We start from the raw sequence: 12,732 nt of genomic DNA, 5'->3' as shown, positions 1-12,732 counted from the left end.
CCTCGCCTTGTCCCCCTGTACCACCTGAGTAAAGAATGTTAGCCCTATCCTTAACACCTTAACTTACTGACAAGTCTCATCTCTTTGTAAAATCCAAGTAATGAATGCTAGCCCTCTCTCTAACACCTTAACTTACTCCCAGCCTCATCTCCCTGTACCACCATAGTAATGAATGCTAGCCCTATCCCTAACACCTTAGCTTACAGCCAGCCTAATCTCCCTGTACCCCCTGAGTAAAGAATGCTAGCCCTATCCCTAACACCTGACCTTACTCCCAGCCTTGACCCCCTGCAACTTCTGAGTAATGAATGCTAGCCCTATCACTAACACCTGACCATACTGCCAGCCTGGTCTCCCTGTACCACCTGAATAATGAATCCTAACCCTATCCCTAACACCTTACCTTACTGACAGCCTTATCTTCCAGTACCACCTGAGTAATGAATTCTATCTTTAACCCTGACACTTGACCTTACTCCAGCCATGTCTCCCTGTACCACACGTATAATAAATGCTAGCCCTATCCCTAACACCTGATTTTACTCCCCAGCTCGTCTCCATGTACTACCTGAGTAATTAATGCTAGTCCTATCCTTAATCCTTACCTTACTCCCAGCAACCTTTTCCTGTACCACCTGAGTAATGAATGGTAGCCCTATCCCTAACACCTTATCTTACTGCCAGAATCTTCTCCCTGTACCACCAGAGTAATGTATGCTATCCCTATCCCTGACACCTGACCATACTCCCAGCCCCGTCTTCCTGTACCACCTGAGTAATGAACGCCAGCTTTATCCCTAACACCATATCTTACTGCCAGTCTCGTCTCCCTGTACCACCCAAGTAATGAATGCTAGCCCGATCCCTAACACCTTATCTTTATACGAGCCCCTTCTCCCTGTACCACCTGAGTAATGAATGCTAGCCCGATCCCTAACACCTTATCTTTATACGAGCCCCTTCTCCCTGTACCACCCGAGTAATGAATGCTAGCCCGAACCCTAACACCTTATCTTTATACGAGCCCCTTCTCCCTGTACCACCAGAGTAATGAATGCTATCCCTATCCCTATCATCTGACCTTACACCCAGCCTTATGTCCCTGTACCACCTAAGTAATGAATGCTAGCCCTATCCCTGACAGCTTACCTTACTCCCAGCCTCGTCTCCCTCTACCACCTGAGTAATGAGTGCTAGACCTATCCCTAACATGTTACCTTATTACTAGCCTTGTCTCCCTGTGACACCTGCATAATGAATGCTATCCCTATGCCTAACACATTACCTTAACCTGAGCCTCTTCTCCCTGTACCACCTGAGTAATGAATGCTAGCTGTATCCCTAACACCTGACCTTACTGCCAGCCACGTCTCCCTGTACCAACTGAATAATGAATGCTAGCCCTATCCCTAACACCTTACCATACTGCCTGCCTCATCTTCATGTACCTCTCGAGTAATGAATGCTAGCCTTATCCCTAATACCTTACCTTACTGCCAGCCTTTTCTCCCTGTACCACCCGAGTAATGAATGCCAGCCCTATCCCTAACACTTTACCTTACGCCCAGATTTGTCTCCCTGTACCACCTGAGCAGTGAATGCCAGCCCTATCCCTAACACCTTACCTTACTCCCAGCCTCGTCTGCCTGTACTAGCTGAGTAATGAATGCTATCCCTATCACTAACACCTGACGTTAAAGAAACGTTTCCGTAAACAAAACAGACTCATAGACACACTCACGACGCACACACTCACACACACACACACACACACACAGACCATCTAATTCTCACAACACTATATTTTCCCCTTATCTAATCCTTACTCTAAGCCTATCCCGCAAACACTCTCACAGACACAAAATATCTGTCTCCTCACCTAGCTATTTTTTATTTTATTTTATTTATTTTACATTTGTTGACCGGGATAGTCCGACTGGATGCATGTCCATTTTCAGCGGAGGCCCGGGGAGAAAAGCTCCAAGGGTAAGCAGATAATACAGCATTACATAATACCAGCATTACATATTACAAACAGACTATTTACAGAGATTCCATAAGTAAGCAAGTTAAACAAGTTCCACAGGTTACAGTTAATCCTGAGCACAAGTCCAGATTAAATTAAATTACACAGTAAACTGGTTAACAGATATTTACACATTCTAGAGAGAGTTAGCCAGGCTTGATACATTGACATAGCCAGTTAAGTGACAAATGTTGTTGAGTCTAGTTTTAAATTGACCTAAGGTGGAAAGTAAGGTAATATCAGCTGGAAGAGAGTTCCAGGATCTACTTACAGAGTTAGCAAAGAGAGAATCACCGGCTGTGTTATTAATTTTGCTAGTCTGAATTAGTAGTTTGTTAGAGGATCGAAGCAGTCTAGGATTGTTATAGGGGGTGATAATATTTTTAAGTGCAGGAGTATTGTCCGGATTATAGAGGATTTATAGGCCATAATCAGTTGGTTATACTGGATTAGGCTGGGTAGTTCAAGCCACCCAAGCTGATTTAGATTGATGCAATGATGTGTCCTAAAAGGCAGCCCAGTGGCAAACCTGGCAATGTAGTTGTAGCAAATTGAGAGTTTGTTAAGGACAGTCCTGTTTAAATTCAAGAGTAGAGGGGATGCATACAGAAGGGTTGAAAGAAGGTGAGAGCGAGCTATGGCAATTTTAGCTGGAGGGGTTAGGAAGGCTTTTATTCTGTAAAGTGACCCTAATTTTTTATTGATTGTTTTGATAGTTTGGTTAACATGTAGGTCAAAGTTTAGATTACTGTCTATGATGACACCTAATAGTTTTGTAGACGGGTCAGGGGAGATTATTGTGCCATCATTTGATTTTATGGTAAAGGTGAAAGCGGTAGACCTACGTGTTGGTGAAAATAACAGCATTTTAGTTTTTTTGGGATTTAGGATCAGACGATGTTCAGAAAGCCAGTTTTCTATGGTATTAAAGGTGGTCTGGGTAGCTGACCATAACTCTACTGGAGATGTGGCTGAGCAAATCAGAGTAGAGTCATCAGCATATTGGATACAGCTGACTTTTGGGATGACAGTATAAAGGTCGTTAATGAAGATGGAGAACAGAAAGGGCCCTAGTATAGAGCCTTGTGGTACTCCAAGGGTGTTAGGTAGAAGGTTAGAGAGTTTGTTCTGCCAGAGAACAGCCTGCTGTCGACCATTCAGGTAGGATTGAAACCATTGGAGGGCTCCAGTATCTAGACAGAATGTTTGCAGGGTGTGGATTACCATTACCATAATCTTCATCTGCCAACACTCACACAAACTCCAGATCTATCGACTTACCTAACACCTGCAAATCCTCAAAGGAATACACATACACACACTACCAATGCAAATCTATTTACCTACTCTGGCAAAAGAGACATTAAACAATATCAATGTTAAAAAAAATGTCCCCCCAACAGACGACTCTGAACTTCATTTTGTTGAACAAATAAATACACACACACACAGACACACACACAGACACACACACACACACACACACACACACACACACACACACACACACACACACACACACACACACACACACACACACACATATATATACTACAAGTAGAACACTGTGAGACAGAGAGACATCACATTGAATACTTATTTAGCTAAATGCCAAATGGCTGAATTCAAATGGTTAAAAGCCCATTTGGTTTGATGCCCATTGGGGAGAATCCACATAGTCAAATGCAGTATACTTACACACATTTCTTCCTCTCTGTCATATATATTAGTTTTACCAGGTGATTGGTGTTTCCCATACACAACTATTGCTGCTAAGATTTCTATTTCTGCAGTGGCTGTGATTCTCCATGTGTGGTCTTTACTCTTTTTTTCCACTCATATACTACCATGGAGTTAGCATATTTGAAGAAGGAGGTATGAGATGAATCCTCTCTACATGGGAAAGAGGCTTCATCTTTAAAAATACATTTTAGTGTTGGAATGTTATTATATGGGCACTCTTGTATGCAAACCAGATTTATCTGGAGACAAAATGAAACTATAGCCCATCTGGCCTTTCCTCATTACTGACATAATTATTTACAATACATACAGTACCTTAAATGAAAGGTTCAAATCTATGTAGGTTACTCTAACTCAGACTATGTCTCAATAAAACCTTTCCAGCACCAGGCTGGCAAACAAAGTCACAGCCTGGAGGCCAGTGGCGCACAGGCTTCACCCAAGTATGTCTCACACTGGAGTCACAATAAGCCCTGATTGGGCTACTGAGAGCCAGTATTAAAGCACTAAACAGACAACTGACTTATCTCACTAAGAGGGTTGGTTGGCTGAAGTGTTATAATTTTCCAGCCCAAGTTCCTTTACATATTTTAAGGCATATTCCACATTTCTGTAAACATGTTAAAGCTACCTTCAAGAACAAAAGCATCAGTTTTGGGCTCATACTGATGGACTGTAGGACCTTGACAACACAACATACCTATCAGGAAGCAGAGGTGTAGCCAGTTCAACTAGCGCCTTGTGCTGGATCCATGAACTACAGCCCACAACTCTTCAAGTGAAGAGCTAAATAAAACGGTCTCTGATCTAGTGGCTGGTGCTCCTGAAATGGAGGAGCCATCCAGCTAACTAGGCCCTGTTTCTGCATTTCAACTTCACCCCTGCCCATGCTTAATTGAGGGGTAGTTTACAAAAAAAAAGTCCATGATTAGGTACCTGGGGCTCCTGAAATACAGGAGAAAATCAGGTCACATTTCTGTGCCCTGCCCCAGACCCTCCTTACATTTTACTCTAACACTAATTCCAAACATAATACACTTCTTAGCCCATTAATGTCCATGTCTTCTTCAAGGGACTATTGCTCCTTGGCAGAAGTTTTTCCTTTTGTGACACATCAGAAGACAGACAATACTTGCAAAATTAGGCACAAATTTTCTGTATTACCCAGCTAGTCAGAAAGCCACCTTTTGTCTTTTGGTGAAGTTTTTTATGGCCTCTATTTTTTCCTAGTTGTGGTTTTACCACTTATTTCTATAAGGTGTTCCAGATACTTGGATTCCACCATGCCCTATTTACTCTTTTGAGCATTTGCAGTCAAGCCTGCTTTTCTTATAGATTCTAGGAAAGCCTGCACTTTTTGTAAGCGAGACACATAGTCCTCTGAATGCATGACCATGTCATCTAGGAATGTGACTGTGTACTGTGAGTGAGTCTTAGTATTGTAGCCCTCAATCTCTGAAAGGTGGCTGGTGATTCATGTAAGCAAGATGGTAGCAGTGGGTACTGAAAGAGACCATCAAGGGTTACAGTGACTGTTTTTTTAGGAGGGGTTACATCTGAAAATATCCCTGTGTCAAGTTTAGTACTGCAAAATATATGACCTTTCCCAGATTCTTTTTTCAATTCATCGATTTTGCACATGGAATACCTATCAAAACTTTGAAATTATGTTCAGTTTTCTAAAATTGCTACAAAATCTGATACTTCCCTCAGGTTTAGGGTCCAGAGCTACTGGTCTGCACCAGTCACTCTGTGATGTGTCAGTCATTACAGCATGTGACAGATTCTTCCATCAGGTATAGGCACCAGCACAACTGGGCTGCTCCAGTTACTCTGTGACTCTTCAGTCATTACATAATTTGACACTTCCCTCAGGTTTAGGGACCAGCAGTACTGGGCTGCTCCATTTACTATGTGACTCTTCAGTCATTATACAGTCTGACACTTCCCTCATTTTTAGGGACTAGCACTACTGCGCTGCTCCGCTCACTTGGTTTTATACCATGTTATGTTTGTGCATTTTTGAACTTCTCTTACTGATTTTTTTCTGTGACTAAGTAAGGTTTCAGTGTAACCTTCACTCTAAATGTCCCTGTGTTATGTTCTGTCAGTTTACTTCTCTCATGCATGTCTTTATAGCATTTCTTCCTGACTGACCCACTATTTTATTTTATTTATTTTATTTTACATTTGTTGACCGGGCTAGTCTAGCTGGATACATGTCCATTTTCAGTAGAGGCCCGGGGAGAAAAGCTCCACAGATAAGAGAATACAGGATACATTTACAAGTGGTATAGAGTAGCATAACATACATATCACAGGAAAAGACATTGGTATAACATATTTGTAAAATAACAATCAGAATATTATATAGATAAGACTAAGGTTGGCGACAAGTTGAAGCCGAGGGGGAAGGTTGAGATCTCTGGGATTGGGTGTATACTACAGCGGCTAGTCTGGTTTAGTACATGGGCATGACCAATGAGACTTAAGAAATATTTTGAGGTGATTTTTGAATTGATTAATCGAGGTCATTAGTCTTAGGCTATACACTATGTGTTTGTGAAAACTATACTTGCACTATGTACGTATGTTTGTGAAAGTTGAATCTGTATATCCCAACATATGACATCCTGCACTCCGTTGCACATAGTAAGCAGCTTTTCTCCTCTGTCCCCTGCTGAAAAGGGGTTATTGTGTGGGTCAGTCAGATCATCCTGATCAGTAAACTGAAGTAAGTAAATAAATGTCTGAGAACATTCCTTTGTTTCTTCACAAATCCATCTTAACTTGCTTGCTTTTATACTTTTGACAAAGATTCCTCTAGCTGAAATTCAGGTAAAAATTCTATAATTTCTTGCATGTGAATTTACACTCACAAAGTTCCCATAGAATTTTCTAATTCTTTCCACAGTTTTCAAAACATTAGTGTGAGAGATTTGCTCTCGCTCTCCAGCTTGGCAGTCTAACCTTGTAGCTCACCATATTTATTTTCGATTACTTCAAATGGTCTCATACTTACATAAATATTTAGCCAGAAATGTATTCTCCCTGTACGGCATTAATATTAATACCTACCTTCCTGGGTTAAATTCTTGAAGCTGAGCATTTTTATTATATACATGTTGTGGCATCTCCTGGGCTTTCTAAATATGCTCGTCTACTAGACATACTCTATCCTCAAAACCAATATAGTGTTCTATGACAGTTTTAACTGGTGTTTTCCCTTCTTCCCAAGTTTCCTTAGTAATATCATTTAGTCCACTGGAATACCTGCAGTACAAATGCAAATCCAGTTGACGTTTGTGGCATCTCTCCTATTGCAAACAATAAGTAAACTACAACTGGTTCCACTTTGCAGCTGTATCAGTGATGTTCCATAGCGCGAATGTCAATGATTTATTCAACCACTCTGCTGATCCATCATTCAGCATCTGTCTGACTTTTATAACTGTTATCAAGGCACTGCCTTGGTCAGTAAGGACCTCCTTAGGGATACCCAGTCTAGAGAATGCTTGTACCAGTTCTATGGTAATAGCTTTAGCTGAAACTTTACATAACATCACTACTTCTAAACATTTCGTAGCATAGTCTATTATTACCAGTATGTACTAACGCCTATTAATAGATTTTAATAGCAGCCTAACAGTAGCCATAGCAATATATTCAAATGGCACATCTGTAATAGAAATTGTTATCAGAGGGCTTTTAGATTTGGGATGTTATACAGTTTTTTGGCAGTCTAGACAAAAATTACTTTGAAAAGTTCAAGGAGTAGGTGGTCTTTACAATCTGTCGCTTGCACTCCTTCCTGCCCTTCTGTCATTCTTCATCAGGATTGTCCCCCTTCATATCTACTTAGCAAAATATTTTCTGCCCACATCATGTCCTCCTTTATATATTTGTATTAACTGAGAATAACCTTAACCTCTTAATTCCTCTTTCATATCAACTGCCCTCCATCTCATACATCTTTCAGTGGGTGGGAGATAGGGGACCTCTGGATTATTTACAACAGAGAGATGTACCTATCCCTTTTTAAACCCTCAGATCTACACAAACAATTCAATATTTACTAAACAAGGCCCAGTACAGTGCAAGTATTACTTCTTTGCTTCTGAAGTCTATCTCCCAAGTATAAACTTCTGTTAGCATTGTCAGTACCATCTCACTCTACTTCTGGTGGTCCATTTCAGGTATCTAAACAGTGCTCCCAGACCACTAGCATCTCACTCTCCTAATGATGAAGTCCAGGTATAAATGATGCTCCCAGATGTTTTTACTGCCCTGCAGTCATCAGTTCCACTCTCCCAGGCTGATAATTCACACTGGCATTGCTATAACCCAGGTGCAATAACTTGCATTAATCCATATTGAACCTCATCTGTTATCTTTGAGCCACCTTTGTCAGCCTTTCCCAATTCAGCTTTAGACTCTTCTGCCAGCTTCACTGCTGTCTTTAACTCTGCATCACCTGCACAGGTTGATCTTCTCTTTTCTTTCACACAAGCTTGACATTAATACAAAGAAGGGTGATAACCCAGGACTAGCAGGTACTGTATTCTACTAATCACTTTTCTAATTCTACCCATCATCCATGTCATCACAATCCCATATCCAACAGTTTAGCCATGTAAAAATCCACTTTCACAGTCTTTATCTCACCCCAAAAATCCAGGTTTCCCAGCTGGTCCTTGTCAAAGCTCTTGCTCAAGTTGTGATAGATCATGTGTACCAGAAATCCATTGTAAACGTATGCTGTAACCCCAATCATAAAATTGGATCAGGTTTGCTTGACAGATTTTGGCTGTGTTGGTTATTACCCTGGAAACTGTTGTCTTTCATGAAAGCAATCAACGTTTCCCTCAAAATTATCTCCATGACTTTAGCTGCCACTGCTATTAGACTTTTAGGCTAACAAGCCTGTACTGCCCTACAGTTTACCTACCCCAATCCTTACAATATGGTTGTGGTCTTCCAGTCATGAGACAATTTCCAAAGTAGCTAGTGGTCTATTGAAAACATCTGTCAGGGATCTGCCAGTGCACTAGCTAGGTGTTTTATGACGTTGACAGGCAAAACATTGGTCCCTGTTGTTTACCCTCCCTTACAGAAGTACCTTTCTTCTGGTGCCGTCCACTTCTGTCTCCATGCTGCCCTAACTTCCTCTAAGAACATCACCATCCTCTTGAATTCCTCTGTAAAGACTGGAGTATATAACTCTTCAGTGATACCAATTGCATATTTGCTCAGCCTGACCAAATATGTCCTTCCCTACCTTTTTCTGAAATTTAACTACAGAATCCTTCACTCCTACTATACAAAGAGGTAAGTGGAAGAGTACCAAAGGAGGGAAGGACAGCAAAGGCCTAAGGTTAGAGGAAGTTTGCAGAAGGGATTCTGCAAACTTCCTCTAACCATAGGCCTTTGCTGCCCTTCCCTCCTTTGGTACTCTTCCACTTACCTCTTTGTATAGTACACCCCCATCACACCACCCCTTCCATCTACTTCGTAGAAGTCCTGTCATTGTTCAAATCACTAGCCACACACTTCTCTTTAGACATAATGGCATGGCTGGATGAACAAGAGGGTATGAAATGGTCCCTTTTGCTTCTAGTCTCACTTTGGTTTGAAATCCTGTGTTATTGTCACACCAACTAAATATGACTCTTGTAATTGTGAGCTCTGGTCTCATGAGATTTGATGGTATCTCTCTCTCTTTTTTTGCCTTTTGGAACTGTCTCAAAGCCATAAATCTATAGCTCTGAGCATTGCATCACTGAATGATTCTCTTCGATTGCTTACAAGCTCATTTTGTGCATTCTCTCCTCATTCATCTCTGACACTCTCCTCAGTCCATTATAATCCAGTCCCATAAAGTTCCACAGGATTATGTTTGCACTGCCCCCCCCCCCCCCAATCTTCCATCTGAACAACTTTGATCCTTTCCAGTCGTTCAGGCATATCCAGAAATCCATCTTTTCTCTACCAGCTTGCTGATCCTCTCATGGACCCACAGATGTCTGCCAACTCCTGCTCCTTCTGTACCATGGAATTCAGAATATGCCAGTCTGCTCTAGAAGATTCAAATCCCCAAAGAGTATTACCTTCTTCCTCCTACCCCACTCTTATACCCCCCCAGTCTTTCTTACTCTATTGATGTGCATGGGACATACACACCAAATCATTCCTCTAGCATCCCCTGCATTCTAATAACTTAACCACAAAGGCACATATTGTATGTTCTGACCATGCATCCTTCTCTCTTTTGTCCTTCATTATGTGCTTTTCCTCTTCTTCTCTGTCCTTTCATCTGATGCCCTTTTTTACTTAGATTTCTGTTCCCTTATCTGTCAGTCCTGAGCAATCTACACAGAGCCACTTCCATGTTCCACTCCTTCTTGTTACCCCTGTGTGGTATCAGCACTGCCCATCCTCCCTCTCATCCATTAGTGTCTGCAGCTTCCCATTTTCCTACCTAGGTTTCTTTAGTTTACAGTAATAATACCCAGCCAAACTCCAAGTTGTCTATTTTGTTCTTCTTTCTTGCTGAAGTATTCCCTCCCACCTTATAGCTTAAAGGTACAGCTATTCTGATGCCCCTTTCCAAACCAGCTTTGAGTACCACTGTCCTTTCTTGACTAAGATGGAGAGTCTTCCTGATGTACATATTGCTCTCTCTGCCATGTCCTTTCCAGTCTGCAGTTCTTTCTCATAATGCACTGCTGCATCCCTAACCTTGTCCTTCCTCAGTGTATTAGTTGTCAGAACAGGTACTACTTTTGAGAATACCATTTTCAACCTCCTATCCCAGCATCTCTCCACATCCCTGGCCCTTCCTGCTACCATCAGAACTTTCTCTTCTTACATGTCACTACACCACAATATGCATCTGTCTCTGTTACCTCTGGCATATCTTAAGTCTGAGCTTTGATACCAACTTACCCAATTCTCCTTGCCAGGATTCAGTCCTCCTGATGATTAAGCTTACAGTCACTACAGCCCTTTCACTTCTTTCATCTTGTTACTCCAAAGCAATTTTCCCTAGCAAAATCTGCCTATCCACAGACACATATATCATTCTTATCAACAGAACTATACAGAGAAATTCATTCCTGCATAAACTACAGAGTTTATATTTACTAATATGTAACAGTATGAAAAGGATTTTGATTTATGTTAAACACTACTGAATATTTAAATAGTGAAAAAGAGTTACCATTCTTGGCAAAATGTGCAAAATATTTCTGAAATAATCGACTGAAATTTCTGTCATCTACAGTTGTCTCTCCCAGAATAAAGTCAAGAGCACCAAAGAATCCAAATATATCCAAACCATGAAAGGCAAAACGGCTCTTGAAGTCTGTTAAAAACAGATCCTTTGTTTCTTGAGATGGGTTGTAGGTCACAACATAACGGTACACAGGACTGGACAGGGCCTCTGTAAAAATAATATAAATTATAAAAGTTACGTCCAACACAGCGCATACTTAAACTGCACTACTATCAACAATGTCTATCCTTCAGTCTCAGTTATCCCATTATGGATATAGCTAATATTGTTGTTCAAAATACTGATGGAGTCATCCTACATCATTTAGGATTCATGTTGGGTTTTGTTTTACCAAGTTATTATTTGGATATCCATCTCACTACAAAAGTTGTATTTCCTCCATTTTGTTATGTGTACTAATCACACCTCTCAACTTTCCTGTCTCAGAATGTCCAAATTTTTACCTCATATTTTTGGATGGCTCCTTATAAAATTTATGTTTTATAGCAGTTTACTGAGGGTTGAAGTCACTAAATAATGACAGTCATTTGAATTTCAGACTTTATATCCTTCAGAAAATGCATGCTAATTGCAAAACCTGTTATTCTATCAAATTTTTAAGAACAATATTTAAAATCTGTTCCTGACTTTGGACTTTTGCCCCATCATTACTTTTAGCTTTGTCCAAAATTGTTCTGGTAATAGGTTGAGACATTCCCTACTAAAAGGATACAAGGCCTAAATAATATGTTCTACATGGACCAACTCAAAGTCTTGATGCTACACTTGATATCTTACAGACTGCTAAGAGGTGATCTGTGTCTGGCATACAAAGCATCCTCCAACCCATTACTGATACATTTAATGCACATAAGCAAGTCAAATGTCATCAGAAATAATAGGTCTAGGGATCTAAACTTCTTCTGCAACATCAACAGAACAGTTCAGGGGACAGATATATATTGCAGATGATACTGCTGCTACAGAACATAAAACAAAGTTCATTCCTGACCATATTCAAACACAACTTAGACCTATGGATGGGAAATTTACCCCAGAACTGCCCCCTGTACTACTAATGGACAGAAGAGGCACCTAAATGCTTTATCCCATGCATGGGTCCCCTCACAATTTCTATAGTATGATCCTAGTTATTCTCATTAGGGGTCATTAATTATCGACCATGGGATGGGTAAGACCAATCTATAACCAAATAGATAGGTTATACTGAGCACAAAAAGGGAAACTGGGTAGGCTTAAAATGGCCCACAAGGGCAGCTAGCCTAGTAATTACCCATGAAGCTATGCAGGATAGGAGGGCAGAATACGTTAATTTGTGCAATACTGAAAGAAGGTAAGTGAGAGTGGGTAGTACTACCAATTTTTTTCTTTTTTATAATGGCTGAATGTGAGAGAGTTCACTGGCTAAGGTTAGAGTAAAGGCTACAGAAGGGAATAGCTTTAGTGTTGTACTTGCATACTGATATAGATGAAGTGTGTCTGTGTTTCTGTCAAAGGAAAAAACTTCAAAGACCAATACACGTAAGGTTCAGGTTAAGGCACTTTAATTCTTGCAGCAAGGAGACAAAAACATGCATGCAAAAATACAGAGTTTGTCTGACTAAAATCAGGAAGTGAAGCCATTCTTATACTATTCTTACAAGACATTGCCTACCGAAGCTGATGTAGT

The 12,732-nt window shown here is 40.7% G+C and overlaps 1 protein-coding gene across 1 annotated transcript in view; it reads right to left on the bottom strand.

The window, feature by feature from the left end:
- Positions 1–12,732, bottom strand: part of LOC122811022 (liver carboxylesterase 1-like) — a 683,437-nt gene that overhangs the window by 97,705 nt on the left and 573,000 nt on the right. The window contains exon 8 of the mRNA XM_044082537.1: positions 10,989–11,210. Coding sequence (XP_043938472.1) covers positions 10,989–11,210 — 222 coding nt within the window. The remainder of the gene's footprint in view (positions 1–10,988; positions 11,211–12,732) is intronic.

This window comes from Protopterus annectens, chromosome 9.part0 (genome assembly GCF_019279795.1).
Source record: "Protopterus annectens isolate FY-2018-M chromosome 9.part0, PAN1.0, whole genome shotgun sequence".
Taxonomy (NCBI): Eukaryota; Metazoa; Chordata; order Ceratodontiformes; family Protopteridae; genus Protopterus; species Protopterus annectens.
Note: the sequence above shows the minus strand (reverse complement) of the source record. Positions and strands in the feature narration are given on the sequence as shown.